This window comes from Drosophila subpulchrella, chromosome 3L (assembly GCF_014743375.2).
Source record: "Drosophila subpulchrella strain 33 F10 #4 breed RU33 chromosome 3L, RU_Dsub_v1.1 Primary Assembly, whole genome shotgun sequence".
NCBI classification, from domain to species: Eukaryota; Metazoa; Arthropoda; class Insecta; order Diptera; family Drosophilidae; genus Drosophila; species Drosophila subpulchrella.
The window spans coordinates 2735406-2757474 of NC_050612.1; the positions used below are offsets into that span (position 1 = coordinate 2735406).

The 22069-nt window shown below is 34.0% G+C and overlaps 1 protein-coding gene across 23 annotated transcripts in view; it reads right to left on the reverse strand.

Annotated features, from left to right (window-relative positions):
• Positions 1-593: 593 nt before the first annotated feature.
• LOC119552963 (B-cell receptor CD22) overlaps positions 594-22069 on the reverse strand; it is a 153556-nt gene continuing 132080 nt past the window's right edge. For 4 of the 23 annotated variants that reach the window (XM_037862958.1, XM_037862965.1, XM_037862964.1 and 1 more), the window contains one exon: positions 594-899. In XM_037862958.1, the coding sequence (XP_037718886.1) occupies positions 753-899 (147 nt within the window). In that variant the 3' untranslated portion in view covers positions 594-752. Of the gene's footprint in view, positions 991-1075; positions 1192-2516; positions 2559-6300; positions 6337-8726; positions 8751-12691; positions 14381-22069 lie in introns of those variants that run through there. The other 19 variants (XM_037862953.1, XM_037862952.1, XM_037862948.1 and 16 more) reach the window with 14 other exon arrangements.

A 22069-nucleotide genomic window follows, 5' to 3' on the forward strand; every position in this document is an offset into this window, starting at 1 on the left:
CTACAGTATCGATAATTTTTCAAAGGATTTTAGATTTTTTTTATATTGCGTCGCAATGCATCATGACAAAAGGAAAGACGGGTGCAGTAGGGTGGTAAGAGGAAGCTTAATTTAAAAGGTAATTAATGAAAACTTGTTGAATAAATTTATACCAAGCGATTACTAACTCTTTAACTGTTCCTGCACCAGAAGGAAACAACTATCTTCAATCTAAACTTTTTATTTTCACCTTTTGGACACATTATTATCCTTTTTTAATTTTAAACAAATAGTTATATTTAGACTTACCAAACTAACCATTAATCACTAAAATTATATATTTTGTAATTTAACTAAAAACAATCCTAAAACAATATAATACCTAAAAATACAATTTTTTTGTTCTAAGCTGCATTATTTTAAAGAGAAAGTGTATAATAAAAACAAAAATGAGTTTATTTAATCTTTTCGTAGATTTTTTTATTATATTATATTATATAAACATTAAAATTTGTGCAATAATATTTCGTGGGTAACCGGACTTGAAGAATGATTTAGTTAATTTCAGAAGTTTTTAGATAACGATTTATTTAATAATTGATAAATTCAGTTAGTGACAATTTTCAGAAAACCTTTTATTGGTTTTAATCATTACAAATTTATGCTTTATTATAAAAAGAACATGTAAAATAACAATTTCATTATTTTAAGAACATAGAACAATTTTAATTGTTAAAAAAATGCACTGTAAAAGCTTAAAAAAATATATATATTTATTTTAGTTCATCAAGAGCTCCCGACTTTTTGTTTTTTTTTACTTGACTGTATAACGAAGCCGCCTTGTAATTGATAGGTCCGTAATGTTGACTCTCCAGATCGGCATAAATAAATTCATCTTCAAAGCTATTTGCATTTAACGGCTGTTGTGTGGATACGAAAAATAATAGCTGTTAGAATGTTTGAAAAAGTCTGTTTGATAACCCATGTGTTATGCTTGGTAATCTCTGTAAGCTAAGCTTGTCATGCAAATTAAAGCGGAAAGCATAGATATTATTATTAGATATAATCAACAATTAAACAAGAATGACAAAATTACCTTTTTTCTAGAGGGACAATAGATATGATCTATTTTTTATGGAAATTTAGTCAAATAAAAATTTAGAATATATATGTATTGCTGCTTTTATAAGGATCCTCAAAGTCGGAAAGGTGCTAAAAAATTACAATTGATTTCGTTTAGGTACAGTGAAATAATATTTTTGTAGATAACAGTAAACTAAGCGTTTCTTTCTTTTTAGTTTTTTTTAATACCATGTGTGCGTAAATAAAGACACGTCTGCCGCCAAAAAAGTTTAAAAAGTTTTTTTCTTGCTTAACGTTAAAATAATACTTGTTTTACCCGTTACTTGTAGAGTAATAGGGTATCCTGGGTTTGTCGGAAAGTATGTAACAGGTAGAAGGAAGCGTTTCCGACCCTATAAAGTATATGTATTCTTGACCAGGAGCACTAGCCGAGTCGATCTAGACATGTCCGTCTGCCCGTCTGTTTGTATGTCCGTCAGAATGCTGAGATCTCGGAAACTATAAAAGATAGAATGTTGGGACTTGGCTTGCAGATTCTTAAGGTTCTGGGACAGTGCAAGTTTATTTCAGCGCACATACGTACGCGCTAAAACTGTCTAGCGCCCATGTACCGCTTGTTTTGTTACACAATATAAAGGAACCTAATATAAAACTACAACGTTGGAAAATAAAACTAAGAGAGTTTGATTATGATATAAAGTACATTAAAGGAAAAGAGAATCACGTAGCAGATGCTTTATCCAGGATAACAAAAAAAGAATCACAAGATAACAAAATTGAAGAAGTATTTCAAAATGAAGACGATGTAGATTCTACTGCAGCATCGGTGCATAGGCCACAAGAAGATTATGGTGATTGCATACAAATTACCGAACGACCAGTTTACGTTTTTAATCACCAACTTATATTTGAAAAGGGAAATCAAGACACTATCGAACTTACTCACTACCTTATTAAAACTATTAATAAAATTATTTACAGCGACATGACTGAAACTTTGGCAAAAGACATAATTATAAAATTTATATATGGACATAATTTTGTTATGTACATTAATAATGACGAAGACTTTGCTATTTTTAAACAAGCCTATATGAAATTCATTAAACCAAATACGGGTACGAAAATAACGAAAATATCAGTAACACTTCCCAACTTGCCCACATATGCAGACTTTCATGAAAAAATATAAGAAATAAATGAAAAAACAATACATCAAGGCATTAAAAAGGCTTATGACAATTTTAAAATGAAATACTACTTCCCATACGCACAACAACTTATTAAAAAAATAATTAATTAATGTGAAATTTGTAATTTATGCAAAGCAGAGCACAGAAAAGTTGCTCTTCCTTTTGAAAAAACTCCAGAAACCAAAAATATTTGCGATAAATATGTTATAGAATATTACCTTTTTGACCAACGTACATTTTTAACATGAATCGACATTCATTCAAAATTCATTTATATTATTGAAACAAAAACCACAGATTGGACTGAAAGTAAAAAAGCACTTCTCAAAATTTTTGATACGATAGGTAAACCAAAAACAATTAAAATGGATCAAGATCCTGGCCTAGTATCTAAATCATTACAAAATTAGTTACAAAAAGATAATATTAACATTGAAATTACAACTAGCAAGAATGGTACAGCCGATACCCGAAAGGGTACATAAACAATCAATGAAAAACTTACAGACGCTGAAGATAAATTAATGAATATAGAAAAAGCAACATACGTTTATAATCATGAAATAACCCATGATACCACAGGTAAAACTCCTGTCGAAATATTTCTTTATGGAATAAAACCAAGCAAAACAAGGAAGGACGCTTTAGTCGAGTACCTCGACTGTCAGATACCCGTTACTCAGCTAAAGGGGCCAAAAGGAAATGGAGATATGCAAGCAGCAAAGCGAGATTGAAATGCGCCACCTACCGGCGGTAGACAGACTTAAGCGTTATGGGCGTTAGAGTGGGCGTGGCAACATTTTTTTGGATTAATCGATAGGTATTGACGAGACCAATACATTTCAGTTAAAATGTTGTATCTAGCATGAAAATTATGGGTGCCACAGGTTTGGGCGGCTTGTGGGCGTTACAGTGGGCGTGGCATATTCGCGTGACAAACTTGCGCTGCGCACAAGGCAACGGAATCTAAATCTGAGATCTCAATTCTCTATCTGTGATAGTTTCCGAGATATCCACGTTCATATGTACGATTTTTTGAAGTTTGTGGGCGTTAAAGTGGGCGTTGCAAACTTTTTTTTGGGTCTATCGATAGGTATTGATGAGAACAATACATTTCAGTTAAAATTTTTATTCTAGCATCAAAACTGTAGGAGCCACAGTTTTGGGCGGTTTGTGGGCGTTAGAGTGGGCGTGGCACTCTGCCGAAACAAACTTTCGCTGCGCAGGAACCTCAGGAATCTTCTTGCCTAATCCCAGTATTGTAGTTCTTATAGTTTCCGAGATCTCAGCGTTCATACGGACAGACGGACATGGCTAGATCGAGAATATATATACTTTATGGGGTCGGAAACGCTTCCTTCAGCATGTAACATACTTTCCGACGAATCTAGTATATCCTTTTACTCTACGAGTAAGGGGTATAAATATGCATAAACGAAAAGAACATAAGATAGATAAAATTAAAAAGAACCGCGAGGAACATGAAGTAGATCTAGAATACACTAAAGTTGGAAAAGAAATGAAACGTTTAGCTTAATTAGTTAGCCCATTCAAAAAGACAGGAGGGTTAAAACAAAAGACGAAAAGCACTAGCAAGAAACTAATAGGGGTCATACAGAAGTAAAACACATAAGTACATTTTATAAAGCTAAAATGCAAATTCTCTCTTCTCGTTCCATGGAAACTGACAGTACTGATTCTGATAATAAAATTTATTATGATAGTGACATGGACGAAAATACCATTGACAACAGCTGAACAAATTAGCATTACAGCCATTACTTTGAACAACGGATATTTACTTCTGAACACAGGGATTATCAAAATACCTCTAAAGTATGAACATCATATGATTAAAATAAATCAAACTAAAATATTTAACTCATATCAGGAATTTATAAAATACGAAAACCAATTTAATTGAAACAATTAAAAAAGGAAATCAAAGGAATTACTTCGTCATCGAGACAAAAGTGGGAATTAAATAAATTTTTAGGGACAGCACACAAATATCTATTCGGAACATTAACTGAAGATGATAAAAAAGAGTTGGAAGATAAACTACAAAACTTACAAAAAATAATATTCGAAAACAAAGAATTTAATGAAATAATTCATATAATAAATAAACAATCAAAAGATATATATAGACCCCTAAAAGATAAACAAGAAGACCTTGCACATTTTTAGATTTTCCTAAAATATATTTCTAGAATACATTGAAGATTTACAGATGAGTTTACAATTAAGAAGAGTAGGAATATTTAATCCTAAAATATTTAAACATGAAGAGTTAGAAAACATAAACGAAGAAAAATTATTATCAATCAAAACTTCAGCTTGGCAAAAGCAGTCAAACAAAAGACACTTTTATTCTAGCCCATATACCAACATAATTTAAAGAAACACAAAAATATAGAATTATTAAATATCCAGATAATATAGGCCGACAAATTGATATAAATGATAATTATGAATATTTTGTAAATGACGAAAATAAGGTATTTTACTTGGAAAATTCACCAAATTCATTAGCAAATATATTAGATCAAAAACTAATAATCAATGATCAATGTATCTCTCAAATTCTTACTAAGCAATTTGCAAAATGTCAACACACTTTTGTATCAGAAAACAACAAACAATTCAGGGTAACAATATAATACAATTAAGTCAATGTACTTTAGAAATAAGAGATGTAAAATACAACTTCAAAGAATATAAAAGAATATAAAATAATATTATCCAGCTTTAATATTAAAGACAAAAACAAGAATCAATTTATAAGTGGATTGTTTTTAAAATATTAATAATTATACTTTTAAGCATCATATTTACCTATAGGCGCCTAGCCAACAAAAAATAAATTTTGTTTAAATTCAACAAGGATGTTGAATCTTCTAAAAGAGGGGCGAGTGACGTATACGCAAGCCTAACATACAACCTGTATATCCCGAGATACCCATTATTCCAATTGTCAATAACATAAGTCTAGAGCCTACTATCGCAGTTATTCACATTAATCGGACATAAACATTTAACCCCTCAAACACAAATCTTTCCCACGCCTTCGATCGGCGGCACCAGAATTATAAGCTTTTCTCACGCCTTTTTCGACGACGGCAGACATAAACAATATCCAAACTTTTAAACAAAGGGTCCAGCCTGAGAACCCATTCGTCAGCATAAAAGATTTGGCCAATCCAAATTAATTAAGCAAAAGATGCAGCCTAGAAATGCATTTTGTAAAGTCAGTTTAAGATTGGGGATCTGACTAGAAGGAACTTTACCAATAGAAACTCCGCTGTATATTAAAATAAAAATCGATTTTTTTTAATATATCCCAAAGCGAAAAAGATAATTTGTATATATACCATAAAGTTAAATTTAATAAAAATATGAAACTATTACAAACTTAATAAGCCTATTTTAGCGTTTTTTTGGGAAGGGTATTCAATTTTAGATAATTTTTTTCTTTTAAAATAAGTTTAAAATGTTCTTCTTTTGATCCCAAATTTAAGAGTCAATCACAAAATGTTACCATATTGGTACCAAAATGTTCTGGAAAACAGAACAAAAGAACTTATTTTTATACCTTTTAATACAAACATTTTCTTAAATTAAGTCTGAAAATGGAACGAAATCAACCCATGTCACTTTTTTACTTCCTACCATTTCGTTCTTGAATTAATAACATTCAGCTCAAAGTAAGAACATTTGTACTTAAACGGTTTTTATGAACGAATTTTCTCAATTCAAGCACAATATGCTTGGTTTTTCGTCTCTGTGTATACAACTAAACATTTGAACAGCATACTGCTTTTAATAACGGCTAAGCGCATTAAAAAACCCAAATTTCAAATTTAAAAATTAAAATATGTAAAAGTTTTAACAAATTTTTAAATTTTTTAAAATAAAGCATACCTTGGCACGCCAAAGTTTAATTGACCTTTTAGTCTCTGTACACCGCCGCTTAAAATAGCTGATGCAGCTTAAAGATGAAATCTGTTCGTCTAGAAACCATTTTTGTACAGTTTAGGCACGCTTTGTAAAATTATAATTATTTGGAGTCCACAACCGTCTGGAAAAAGATACGCCCATGGAATTTTAACAAATTAGATCAATGGGCCGATCTTTTTATACCCTTGCAGAGGGTATATTGATTTCAGTCAGAAGTTTGCAACGCAGTGAAGGAGACGTTTCCGACCCCATAAAGTATATATATTCTTGATCAGCATGACTAGACGAGTCGATCTAGCCATGTCCGTCTGTCCGTCTGTCCGTCTGTCCGTCCGTTTCTACGCAAACTAGTCTCTCAGTTTTAAAGCTATCGGGCTGAAACTTTCCCAAAAGTCTTATATCTTTTGCAGGTAGTATATAAGTCGGAACCAGCCGGATCGGACAACTATATCTTATAGCTCCCATAGGAATAATCGGACAAAAAAATGAAAAAAATTATATCTTTGGTGTTTTTTAGCATATAAACTCCTAAGCTTGGAAATAACAGTTTTTAAATAATTTTGAATTTTGAATTAAATTTGATCGAAATCGGACGACTATATCATATAGCTGCCATAGGAACGATCGGAAAATTTGTGGTAAAATAAAATGAAAAAAATTATAGCTTCGGTGTTTTTCAACATATACCCTCCAACGCTTGGAAATAACATTTTTTAATTAGTTCTGAATTTTGAATTAAATTTTATCAAAATCGGACGACTATGTCATATAGCTGCCATAGGAACGATCGCAAAATTGGTAGGAAAATAATATGAAACAAATTATAGCTTCGGTGTTTTTTAACATATAACCTCCTACGCTTGGAAATAACATTTTTTAATTAGTTCTGAATTTCGAATTTAATTTTATCAAAATCGGACGACTATATCATATAGCAGCCATAGGAACGATCGGAAAATTGGTACGAAAATAATATGAACCAAATTATAGCTTCGGTGTTTTTTGACATATTATCTTATAATATTGGGAATATCATTTTTTGTGTTTTTAAATTTAATAATTATAGCTGCAAGGGTATATAAGCTTCGGCTTGCCGAAGCTAACTTCCTTTCTTGTTTACGTATCTTATTCGGTAAATAAATAAACACGTGTTACAGGATTTGGCCGAAAAAATTATTTTTTTAATAATAACTGTTCCTAAAAAACGGAGAATTTCAAAAATATCCTCTATTTGAAAATCTATATCTGCAGCTGTAGTTGTCCGATTGTATCCAAACTCTCTAGCTTTGATAGTTTCCGAGATATCATCGTTTATATTGACGATTTTTTAAAGCTTTTTTAATTCAATCGATAGGTATTTACTCGAGCCACAATTTTGGGCGGTTGGTGGGCGTTAGAGTAGTCGTGGCACATTCGCGCACGGTGCTATGAAATATAGGTGAAATCTCAACTCTCTAGCTCTTATAGTTTCTGGGATCCCAGGATTCAGACGGACAGACGGTCAGACAGACAAACGGACGTGGTTAGATCGACTCGGCTAGTGATCCTGATCAAAAATATATATATTCTTGAAGGGGTCAAAGACGTTTCCTTCTACCTGTCAGTACTATTCCCCAAAAAGAATATACTCTTTTACTCTATGAGTAACGGGTATAAGAAATCGGTCGAATATATCTTATAGCTGCCTCTTTTACTTTTTCATATATATATATATATATATATTTTTGATAATATTTCACAACATAGATTGGATAGGATAAAAATCTTACTACTATGTCATATAGCTGCCATGGGAGGGATCGTAAAATTAATCTCTGTTGAAGTTTACAAGTTATATCGTTCTACTTGCACATCTCTAAGCTATAGTATTTTCTTATTCTCTTTCTTCTTGTTCCTCTTGCTTTATGATGCTTTGTATGTCCCTCTCAAAAAAATACGTTTGTCGTGTGCGCACGTAAATTCGGCGTTCTTACTTATATTTGGTATCGGCTCGATTTCAGCATTAACAATCTCAGGGATGCCAAAGTTTCTATAACCTTGCAGGTTGTTCCTATGGGTGCATTTTTAGAAAACTAAAAATTAATTACAGAAATATTTAGATAAAGTACAATTTTCATTAACTACGGCATACGTTTACCAAAAACAAAATAAAACGGTTTTTGTATAATTTTGACATTACTTTTTCGATCCTTTCTATGGATCTTTCAATACGAAGGGCCCGATTAGTAGGCCATTTTGGAGGTGCCGCAGGATGATAAGTAATGATCACCGAAATCGCAAATTAAGAAAAGAGCCATGCTCTTTTAGGGTAATAATTGTTTAATTTTAAGGAATTTTTACTTTTAATTCTATTTGTAAGGAATCCGCCCTTAAACGGACATTCTTTAGCAAATCCCACGTTGGCTTGGAACAGGCCTGTAACTTTGTGGCGTGGGAGATGAAGGGATCAACAATATCATTCCTTCGACAAGAACTAGGCTGTTCCCAACAAATGGTGGTCGACTGGAGTAATTTTCTTCGGGAAATTTATGTTAGCTGGACGGAGAAAGAACGCAAAGCAGATAATAGGTGGAGTCGGTTCATCCATCAAAATTGACGAAACAACAAGAAAGGAAGTTAACTTTGGCATGCCGAAGTTGGTATACCCTTGCAGCTATGATTTGTTTCATATTATTTTCCCACCAATTTTCCGATCGTTCCCATGGCAGCTATATAAAATAGCCGTCCGATTTTGATAAAAATAAATTCAAAATTCAAAACTAATTAAAAAATGTTATTTCCCAGCGTAGGAGGTTATATGTTAAAAAGTACCGATAATTAAATTGGAAATTCAGAACCACAATTGCTGGAAGTCATACAATGGTTTGAAGGATTCAATTTACTCCCGGTAATCATTCAGTTAACTTCGTGGACCCTGAAACGGGAGCAAATACGCAGCGGATCTAGAGACTATGGCGTGATCTGAAGGAGAATATTCCTCACTATGGCCGGAAAACAGAGCGTTACCAAGGATACCTAGCGCGATTCACTTTTTTGAAAAGGCACCCAAAACACACCTCAAGATTTCATGCATTTTTCTCAACGAATTGGCAAATTTTATAATCCTGAACGCAATGTTAGTATTTTAAAAAAGAAGGGAAATGATTAAAATGCATTTGCCTCCAACGCTAGAAAATAGCATATTTTAATAAGTTTTAAATTTTGAATTTAATTTGATCAAAATCGAACGACTATATCATATAGCTGCCATAGAAACGATCGAAAAATTTAAAAATAATATGAAACAAATTATAGCTTCGGTGTTTTTTGACATATTATCTTATATTATTGGGAATAACATATTTGTATTTTTTGTAATAATTATAACTGCAAGGGTATACAAACTTCGGCTTGCCGAAGCTAACTTACTTTCTTGTTAAATATAAAATTTATCCTGAAAAGGAGTTTCTAAAAATTATAGAAGATGAATGATGTACATATGTTGGTTAAAATAGAACGTCGTGCCGAAAGAGACAGTTTTTGAAGTATGGGCAAGGACTAACGAATATAGAAAGAACATCATTGAAACCGCCGAGTCCTTAGAAAATATTTTTGATGCACTACCATTCCTTAAACAGTCCTTTGGGCTTATATATTCTTGATCAGGATCACTAGCCGAGTGGATCTAGCCATGTCTGTCTGTCCGAATGAACGCTGTAATCTCGGAAATCATTTTAACTGAAATTAATTGTTCTCATCAATACCTACCGATTGACCTTGTTGTTTTTGAAATCGGCCAATATCTGTTACATACTTTCCGACGAATCTAGTGTACCGTTTTAATCTACGAGTACGGGTATAAATACTTTAAGTGAAAAGCTTCATGTAACCCAATGATGTAAATTTAAGTTCTGACACGCCAAGTAAAATGCTGATTTCCTTACTGGTCTAGTCTAGTCCTAATTCAAATAATAGTCTTTACATTTATTCAACTTTTTTGACTTTTAATACTAGTTATAATTTAAGTCTCCCACGGGATGAACCTTTTAAAATTCAAAATTTAAGAACAAATATGATAACGAGGCCCATAAGGATCCAACAACTTCTACTATCGAGGCAACTAAACTCGCCCAACAAAGTGGCTGAGGCAATAAAAAACTTAAAAAATATTATTACTTTTTCTGAATATCCATTTAAAAAAATAAATAGTGAATATGATCTAATCGAGCTCCTAAAAGAAATAAATTTATATATGGACCCTCAGGAGTGTCAACCATATAATAGGTTCAGTAAGAAAGAAGACCCGCATGAACTTGGATTATAAGAAAGCAAATGGAATTATTTTTCAATTGAATTGTCACACGTTTATGAAGGCTTTCTTGCAAGGTTAAATTATTTAGGTAAAGGAAACACATTATAAAACTTTGCAAATAGAAATGTATGGAAAATGGTTAGGGTCAAGTATGAGGGCAGTAATAAAAAAAGTTATTCCGTTCTTCATGTACGTTGACGACTTTGAAGTGTATAATCTATTAGCGCCACATTGCGATCCAATATTAACAATGTACCTATCTTTTCCGACTGCACCTCTGCCATACAATCATCAACGGATGTAAAAAGTTATGGAAATTCAAAATGCTTGCATTAACTTTTTTATTAAAATATTGAATATATATTAAATTTTTGGACTTAGTTTGGGTGATGACTTTGGATTAAACAGTATACTTGGGCTTATTACATCATTTAATTCGAACTACTTTTGCAGATTTTGTAAAATATCGAAGTCCGAATACACTACTTGTTATAAAGATTTAGTTCTAATTAGTAGATTTGGACATAGCTACCAAAATTACCTTCAGAATTTAGAATGCACTTTGACCGGAATAAAAACAGACTGCGTTTTTACCAACTTAATGCACATATTACATAATGTCTTTAAAGGGATTTTTATACCCTTGCAGAGGGTATATTGATTTCAGTCAGAAGTTTGCAACGCAGTGAAGGAGACGTTTCCGACCCCATAAAGTATATATATTCTTGATCAGCATGACTAGACGAGTCGATCTAGCCATGTCCGTCTGTCCGTCCGTTTCTACGCAAACTAGTCTCTCAGTTTTAAAGCTATCGGGCTGAAACTTTTCCAAAAGTCTTATATCTTTTGCAGGTAGTATATAAATCGGAACCAGCCGAATCGGACAACTATATTATATAGCTCCCATAGGAATAATGGGAAAAAAAATTTTAAAAAATTATATCTTTGGTGTTTTTTAGCTTATAACCTCCTAAGCTTGGAAATAAGATTTTTTAATTAGTTTTGAATTTCGAATTAAATTTTATCGAAATCGGACGACTATATTATATAGCTGCCATAGGAACGATCGAAAAATTTGTGGAAAAATAATATGAAACAAATTATAGCTTCGGTGTTTTTCAACATATAACCTCCTACGCTTGGAAATAACATATTTTAATTAGTTCTGAATTTCGAATTTAATTGTATCATATAGCTGCCATAGAAACGATCGAAAAATTGGTAGGAAAATAATATGAAACAAATTATAACTTCGTTTTTTTTGACATATTATCTTATACTATTGGGAATATCATTTTTTGTGTTTTTAAATTTAATAATTATAGCTGCAAGGGTATACAAGCTTCGGCTTGCCGAAGCTAACTTCCTTTCTTGTTAAATATGACATGTGTCACGTTATTTTATATTTCGTTACCAATTACACTTTTGATTTGGAAACATTAAACGAAACGAAAACTTATTTTTGTTGGGCTATTTAGAAATGCTAAATTTTTTTACAGCATTTCAAATTAACTTGCTAAAAAAAATTTAACATAAAAGCTTCTGCAAGGCAGCTTCTAGCTTTTGTTACATATTTCCACTAATGGTAGGCGACTTTATTCCAAAAGACGATAAAGTTTGGCAATTCGTAAGGAACTTGGCCAATTTAATAGATCAACTAGCTTTATTTCTGTCGATCTAGCTAAGTCCGTCTGTCCGAAAGACCCTCAAAAAAACTTCCATATGGAAATTCACATCCCGGAAACTAGAAAAGCTAGAGAGTTGGGACTTAAGATTTCGATTCCTTTGCTTCGTACGCAGCGCAAGTTTTATTACGTAATGTGTCACGTACAGTGTTAGTGATAGAAATTTTTTTAAGCTGATTTATATTGATCTCGTCTATACCTATTGATTGTCATAAAGCTTAAATCTGTTTACCTCTGTATTTCTTCATTTCCTTTTTGCTCCTATTAGCTAAGTAACAGGTATCTAAGAGTCGAGACACACGACTATAGCATTCTTCCTTGTTTTGACTTGTTCACTTAAACCTTAATCAGATAAACCTTACATTGTTTTTTTACCATTTTACAGCAAACATCGAAAAATTTCTGTAAAAGTTGTCATTATTGCCAACGTTGAAAGACTTACCGAGATATAAAGTAACACCCTTGTCTTTTGTATAAATCGTATATTTTCCGGATATTATATGTTTAACATTGGCTTGTTATATCGATTCGTACATAACTATTTATAAAAAAAATGGGGGGGGGGGGATATCAAAAGGAATAAGAAGAGTTAAAAACAAAGAAAAACCGCTCAGCTAAGTTATGGGATAACATTGTAAATATTCTACTTGTTTCATATAAAATGTCAATGAAGATATGTCTGAATAGACTACAAAACTTCAGTCGGATATGCCAACTGAATTCTAGGCAAGGAGAAAAGCTATAGTCGAGTGTCTCGACTATATTAAATCTAACACCCGTTACTCTGTTAACCAAATCTTTGGGTACTGACAAAATAAATGCATTTCAATAAAAATAAACTCAGTATTTTGTTGAAATTTGTAGGAATGTTGGAATTAATTTAAATCAGAATTAAAACATTAAAATTGTGGGTGGTACAGATTTTGTAAATTTGTGGGCATAGGAAATCGCGGGGCACTGAGCACGTTTACAGACAGACAGACAGAATGAAGAAGAAAATCATCTAGAATAGTGAACATCAACATACCACCATATGTCCATTCTTAATAGGGTCGTAAACGAGCCCTTTTACCTGTTACATACAATTTACAACCACTACATACAACTTATACTTTTGCTGTAAGAGTAACGGGTATACACATTTCAATAAACATCAAACATTCATATTGTTCCACTGACAATATTACAATTTTGTTTTGGATTTTAATAAACAGTTTTTACATATTTATTGTTTAATTAAATGCTAACTATGTTCAATATAAAATACCTTGTCTGCGTCACTTAGGCTTGTGTTAATTTTTAATTTTATATCTAAGTATGAACTTCACAACTGCTTTGCTATATAAACTATCCAGAGCACATGCAGACTCGTTTTAAATAGCTTTCGATGTAATGGAGTTAGAAGCAGGGGCAGTGCTACGATTGTCCGAGGTGGGATAGTTATCGCTGTCTACCATGCATTCTTCTTCACAGAAACTGTATCCAAGATCTTCATCATCTTCTTTTTGCGAAAAAGGACAGTCATTTTGATTCTGATATCTTGACTTCTGCTCTGCCGAAGCTGTTAATGTAGGTGTTGGTGAAATCGGCTTAAAGGCGTGTTGTTCACTCAACTCCACCGGACCAATTACTAAAGGAACCCCTTCTTGTTCGAACTTAGCCCTTTCTTGCATCTGCAGTTGCAGTAGCTCCCGCAGCTCATATAACTTGCCATTAGCTGTCTGTGTGTTATGGAAATGAAAGGTGTGATGTTTACGCAATGGTAGGCGTATAGGCCGTCGAGCCACTAGGCAATCATATTCCCCATCATCGGAAGAACCTATTATGGCGTTTAAAGAAATCTCGGGCACAATTAACACTTGTCGGTTGGCACGATTCCCGATCTTTCTGCTGGTAGTTTCAGCTGCACGGCTGATAATTTTCATTTGCTCTGGTAATGCTGTTTGTGAATCACCCGATTCAAATTTGGGGCCAGAACTGTGAATTTGATTGGCATTTGAATGGAAGCCTTGGTTTTCTCTGGAGCGAGCACAATTGTCGCTAGGGCCTGCATATTGATGCTTTTGGATATGTTCGTACGGGTTACTGATGGTTTTCCGTCGCAACATCCTGTTGTTGCTTTTACCGTTGACAGCGTTTTTTTTTTCATATTTGGCTAGAAATGGATTATTAGCCAACAATAGATTTTTCTGCCGTTAGTATAATTATGAAGTTGTTAAAATCATGCATCATAAGGGTTAAGTGGTAAAATCATTATCATTATGTCGACGCCGTGTTTATTCCATGTGTATAGAAATCATGTAAGTAAATAAAGTGACAAATATAAGAATCGAAAGTCGAGGAAGAATATAAATATATTGTGTGCCTATTTTGTCTCACCAATATTACTTCGTGCATTTATTTAAAAAGAAGAGTGATCTTGTCTGCTCAATCTTAACATCTTAAATTGTTCATTTAAAACTAATATGATTGCATATTAATATGATTAAAAATTATATCAATTACAAATGTTAATAATATCCCGTAACCAATTGACAAATTGGTATATCTTATCATTTAAAATGTGACTTCGGATCTTTAGTATCAAAAATCGGATTTCTCTTCAAAACTGTGAAAACTAGTTTAACATATTAGATATTTTGTTTATTATTAGGATCTTTTGAACAACTTCCACTTATTTTTGTATTCCGAACTATCGGCTAATATATTGGTAACCAAGCGATTTCTGGAACATTTTTTACTATATTTCGTCCAAAATAACCAGACGTTCGGATATAAATTGCGTTGAATCAGAAGCTAAAGAATCTAATAATAAAATCTCAGCCCTCTAGCTCTTATAGTTTTTGAGATCACAGCATTTATACAGGAAACACGTCACCTAGCGTCTATTCTTTTATTTGATTATATCTTTGAATGGTCAGACTTGAACTATTTTTGGCTGTTATAATGTATTGTAAACTTTATTGCAGGCAACACATTTTGTCAGAACCGATACGTTGTAATACTTAAATCTGTAAATTTGACTTATCCCTAAATTTCTTGCCTGCAAGCAATATTTTCTATTCGTTTACAAATAAACCCCTAACTTCGGTTCGCCGAAGTTTCTATACCCTTGTAGGTCAATCCCGTGGGAGCAAGGTATGTACAGAGCTTTCCGATTTTAGAAAACTAATTACAGAAATTTTAAGATAGTGTTCCATTTTATTTTACTACCGTATATGTTTACCGAAAACGAAATATAGCGGTCTATGTATTATTTTGACATTAATTATCCGATCGTTCCTATGGCAGCTGTATGATAACGTCGTCTGATTTGTTTTACATTTTTTATCGAAATTCTAAAATAATAAAAGAATAATATTCCCAAGAGTATAAGTTAATATGTCACCAAAGTTATAATTTTTTTTAAAAAATATTTTTTCATTCTTTGATTTGTTCCTATGGATCTATAGGATATAGTTGTCCGATCCGGCTCGTTTCGACTTACATATATATATACATATACTACCTGCATAAGAAATACGACTTTTGGAAAGGTTTCATTTCCATAGCTTTCAAACTAAGAGATTAGCTTGGATAGAAACGGATAGACGGACATGGCTAGATCAACTAGACTAGTGATGCTAATCAAGAATATACAAGGGTGGTCAAAAGTATTTTCACAAAAAAAAAGTTAAATATACTCATAATTTGAACTTACATCTTGTTAACTTTGATTTTTCGAAAATGCTTAGAAACATGCATTTTAGCCATATTTTTCTCTTTTTCATACAAATTTGTTCCGACATTGTCACCTTTAAAAAATCATACAAAATATAAGCAAAATGATTTTTGAAAAATTCTTTTTGCAGTTACTATTATTTTTGTTTGAAGAAACTTTTTGGATCAAAAAATTTAAGTTTTCAAGTCGAGGAAAAAAGTTCAATAAGGACATTTTCACACAAATTCGTCCTTTTCAATAAGTACTGAATGGGTTAAGAAATGTATTGTATCATTCAAACGGCATTTAAATTACCTTTCCATTGATGCCAAAGTTAACAAGATGTAAGTTCAAATTATGAGTATATTTATCTTTTTTTGTGAAAATACTTTTGACCACCCTTGTATATACTTTACGGGATCGGAAACGTCTCTTGCACTGCGTTGCCAACTTCGGACTCCTCTGCAAGGATATAATAATCTGGACTTTCTGTATTTAGTGACTCGGACAACCACGAAAATGGGATCTTCATTCCATTTAATCGACAAGCTCGACGAGATATTTACAGTTCGTAGGTAGTTCAAATGAGAAGAAAGACTTGTGGCTTGTTGTGTATGGTTAACTTGTCAAAGAAGTTTGCGATAGTGCTCTGAAAAAGGTTTGATTGGAAGGACGAAAAAGCACTTGCTAGGATATTTCTCTGAGTCAAGGCAGTCTTCGGTTCTCGTGAGCAAGGAATAATAACGAATCGCGAAATTGGGAAAAGAAAAAGAGCCACACGAACGCTGGTACTGGCTGGTTGTATGGTCGTCGTGGACATATGTAAGACAGCGCAGGGTAAAGTGAAAGAAAATCGCTAGAAAAATAAAGGTAAAACTACACAAGCAAAAATCGTATTAAGGGTTTGCTGCAAGTGTTATAACCGGACAGATCAGCCAAAAAAAGCGGAAAAGAGGACAAATACTTTAAGGAAAGGACACATAAAACGGACAAAAGTTAATCTTTAATAAATTGAAAATTTTATTATGAAATTATTTTTAATTATTGATTCAAAAAACAGAAGCTATATTAGTTTGATGGCCGAGTCTATAATTTCGTCATCCAAGATGACATTTACATATTTCCGACAAAAGTCCAACTGGTTCTATTGATCTGTGTTGATCTATGTATATACACGGACTTATGTAGGAGGAAATTTAAGTTTGCTTGTTTGGCATTTTGCTCATGTTTTTAAGTAATCATGTTGCGCACGGATATTCAAAATTAAGCAACTTTTGCAATACTTGCAATAAGCTTTACTGGAATCTTTTGTATTGCGACACATTCAGTTTTTAAGTTCTGATTGCTTCATCCACGATTCCCCGAACTTTTTTTTATAATATTCCTAACACATCTTGAAAGTGGACAGAATTAGTGATAGGTAAACAAGTTGTGTGACCATACATACACCTATAGGTATTCAAACCTATCGAACGATACCAAAAACCTATTTATACCCCCTTCGCATAGAGTCCATCCGTTCGAAACGGTTGGGATTTTTGACAAATGTGAAACTCCGATTCCTACAGGGCACATCCACCGTCAACCATCATACCAAACCTGTTGCTTCTGCTCCTTCCATTTTCGATTGTTCCCTGTCATTATAGTATACGTTTTCATAGTGAATGTTTCAAATTTCACTGTCAAAAAGAAGAACTCAGCGTTGCACAAAAAAAACATCGCCAAACTATGTCATAAAAGAGAACGTCACATTTGGATGGGTAATTAACTGGCAAATTTAAAGAAGAAGAAGAATACCTGAAAGACGCGTTTGAAACCTTCTTTTTAAAAATGGTATTAAACGAAAGTGAACAGTCCCTTATTCTCCTTCGCAAAATGAAGTAAGGGAAATGGATAGGCACGCAGCATGCTTTTCGATTCTTGCTGGACGAGCGTTTTTGGGCTAAAGACATTAAAGCCGCTGCTTATTTATAGAACCTAACCGAATCGTCATCGATACCAGGTAAAACTACCTTTTAGGTTTGTGCTGGGAAAAAACCCTGTGTTATATCATTCTGAATTAAACGCTTAATAAAAAATTGGGTCCAAAAGTTGAAGAGCATTTCTTGGTTGGCCATTCCGGGACTGCAAACGCTTACAGATTGATTAACTAAGATATGAAATTGGTTATAGAAGCTCGTGACGTAATCTTTATGGAAATCGATTTGAATAGAAATATCTATATTTATCGTAGAAGTCACTTCTTAGTCACTTCTGGACGATAGAAAGACGATAGAACTCATTTTAACACAAAAAGGGTCGGGATCGCAAAGAAGTACCTTCCGATATACAAGGGTGGTCAAAAGTATTTTCACAAAAAAAAAGTTAAATACATTCATAATTTGAACTTACATCTTGTTAACTTTGGCATCAATGGAAAGGTAATTTAAATGCCGTTTGAATGATACAATACATTTCTTAACACATTCAGTACTTATTGAAAGGGACGAATTTGTGTGAAAATGTCCTTTTTGAACTTTTTTCCTTGACTTGTAAACTTAAATTTTTTGATGCAAAAAGTTTCTTCAAACAAAAATAATAGTAACTGCAAAAAGAATTTTTCAAAAATCATTTTGCTTATATTTTTTATGATTTTTTGAAAATGCTTAGAAACATGCATTTTAGCCATATTTTTCTCTTTTTCATACAAATTTTTTCCGACAGTGTCACCTTTAAAAAATCATAAAAAATGTAAGCAAAATGATTTTTGAAAAATTCTTTTTGCAGTTACTATTATTTTTGTTTGAAGAAACTTTTTGCATCAAAAAATTTAAGTTTTCAAGTCGAGGAAAAAAGTTCAAAAAGGACATTTTCACACAAATTCGTCCTTTTCAATAAGTACTGAATGTGTTAAGAAATGTATTGTATCATTCAAACGGCATTTAAATTACCTTTCCATTGATGCCAAAGTTAACAAGATGTAAGTTCAAATTATGAATATATTTAACTTTTTTATTGTGAAAATACTTTTGACCACCCTTGTACTTCTGGGCGATAAAAAGACGAAAGAATACATTTTACTTAAACAAAGTTATTGAGAAAAGAACTGTCTTCCAAATGACTTCTAGAAGTTAAAAGAAGATAGAGAGGAAAACAAAAAATAACGCACACGCGATAAAAGGTGGTCGCGATGATTTGCCGTTACCCCTTTATTTCTCATAAACCTCGGCTCTTTCTTTTGAGCCACGCAATTATTACTCGCCCGAGCGTCATTTCGTTTCGCGATTTGTCTGTGCTTCGTGCGGTTTTGTTCCAAATTCGATTGTTTACAAATTATTGTTTTGTTGTTCTAAATGTTTTTAATTGTAAAATAAAACAAGGAAGAACGCTATAGTCGAGTACCTCGACTATCAGATACCCGTTACTCAGCTAAAGAGACCAAAGGGAAATGGAGATATGCTAGCAGCAAAGAGAGATTAAAATGCGCCACCTACCGGCGGAAGACAGATTTATGCGTTATGGGATCAATCGATAGGTATTGACGAGACCAATACATTTCAGTTAAAATTTTTAATCTAGCATTTAAATTGTGGGCGCCACAGGCTTGGTGGTTTGTGGGCGTTAGAGTGGGCGTGGCATATTCGCATAACAAACTTTCGCTGCGTACAAAGCTACGGATTCTAAATCTGAAATCCCAATACTCTATCTTTAATAGTTTCCGAGATATCCGCGTTCATACTTACGATTTTTTGAAGTTTGTGGGCGTTAAAGTGGGCGTGACAAACTTTTTTTTGGGTCAATCGATAGGTATTGATGAGAACAATTCATTTCATTTTAAATTTTTACTCCAGCATCAAACCACAGTTTTGGGCGGTTTGTGGGCGTAATTGAGGGCGTGGCACTCTACTGAAACAAACTTGCGCTGCGTAAGAAGCTCAGGAATCTGCACGCCAAATCTCAACAGCCTAGCTCTCATAGTTTCCAAGATCTCTGCGTTCATCCGGACAGACAGACAGACGGACAGACGGACAGACGGACATGGCTACATCGACTCGGCTAGTGATCCTGATCAAGAATATATATACTTTATGGGGTCGGAAACGCTTCCTTCTGCCTGTTACCTACTTTCCGACGAATCTAGTATACCCTTTTACTCTACGAGTAACGGGTATAACAAATAAGAACGCTATAGTCCAGTACCTCGACTATCAGATACCCGTTACTCAGCTAAAGGGGCCAAAGGGAAATGGAGATATGCAAGCAGCATAGCGAGATTGAAATGCGCCACCTACCGGCGGTAGACAGATTTAAGCGTTATGGGCGTTAGAGTGGACGTGGAAAATTTTTTTTGGATCAATCGATAGGTATTGACGAGACCAATACATTTCAGTTAAAATTTTTTATCTAGCATGAAAATTGTGGGCGCCACAGGTTTGGGCGGTTTGTGGGCGTTCGAGTGGGCGTGGCACTCTACTGAAACAAAATTGCGCTGCGTAAGAAGCTCAGGAATCTGCACGCCAAATCTCAGTAGCCTAGCTCTTATAACAAACTTGCGCTGCGTACAAGGCTACGAAATCTTAATCTAGAATCCCAATTCTGTATCCTTGATAGTTTCCGAGATATCCACGTTCAAATTTACGAATTTTTGAAGTTTGTGGGCGGTTTGTGGGCGTAAAGTGGGCGTGGCAAACTTTTTTGAGTCAATCGATAGGTATTGACGAGAGCAATACATTTCAGTTAAAATTTTTTCTCTAGCATCAAAACTGTAGGAGCCACAGTTTTGGGCGGTTTGTGGGCGTTGGAGTGGGCGTGGCACTCTACTGAAACAAACTTGCGCTGCGTAAGAAGCTCAGGAATCTGCACGCCAAATCTCAGTAGCCTAGCTCTTATAGTTTCCGAGAACTCAGCGTTCATCCGGACAGACGGACAGACGGTCAGACTCGGCTAGTGATCCTGATCAAGAATATATATACTTTATGCGGTCGGAAACGCTTCCATCCGCCTGTTACATACTTTCCGACGAATCTAGTATACCCTTTTACTCTACGAGTAACGGGTATAATTGAGGGCTTAGCGTGAACCTGAACAGTTATTTTAAGTAAGCTGTGGACATTACTTGGAGTGTTACTGCGAAGAATCCTAGCATCCAAAGGTTCTCCACATATTTTATTATAAGAGGTAATGCCTTCGAGCTTATTTTCATAATGAATAAAAAAATATTTTCTTTCTGTATCTTTTACAAATGGCTATTAGTAAATTGCAAGATAAGTAAAAACAACAGAACGCTGTAGTCGAGTGTAGTCGACTATCAGATACCCGTTACTTTGCTTTTAAATTGAAAATTGATAAAAGTTAAGTTAAAATGTGAAGATAACCGCTTTAAAATTGGAATACGCAAAAAATCGCATTAGTTGTAGACTAATGGGAAAATATATATATTCTAATATATTCTAATCTGAGCAACCACAGGACACGCCCACAGCGGCTTCAGGCTAACTTATCGTTTAGCTGTACAGCTCAGACTTGTCACTTATGTTCAAGGGTAGATCACAAGCTACTACGGTGCCCGCATTTATTAATCTCTCGTTTGAGCATCTATTCAACACGGTAAAAAGACCAGGGCTTTGTGTATACTGCCTTTGCAAGGGTCATCAAGTATCCAAATGTCCGTCAGCGCAAAGATGCCGAACGTGTTCCCGTACACAGCATACCTTGCTGCTTAGGGATTCAACTGGTCCGTCTTGAACAGTTGCTGCACTTTCGCGTCCTCGGTAATCGACGCAGATCTCGGAGGCAGTAACTCATACCCATCAGCAAAACGATCAAAAACACGTCATCCTGGCAACTGCGTTGGTCGTGGTCAAGGACGCCAGCGGCGACTATAGATTGGGACGAGCTTTATTAGATTCCTGTTTGCAGATAAATTTTTTTATACCTTTGTATACCTCGAACGAAGCGAGTCATCGCAATTCGCAGCATTGGTGATTCACGCACCCAGGTGAAATATTGTACTTTAACTACCATCAAGACTCTCTTCAACAATTTTGAACTTATGCTTGAGCTTTGTGTCACCCCTAGTATCGCTCATCATCGTAGTACAGAAATTGATATCTAGACATGGAGTCTGCCGCAGCACACAACCCTTGCCGACGAATATTTTAACAAATCTAGGCGTGTTGACTTACTTCTTGGTACAGCG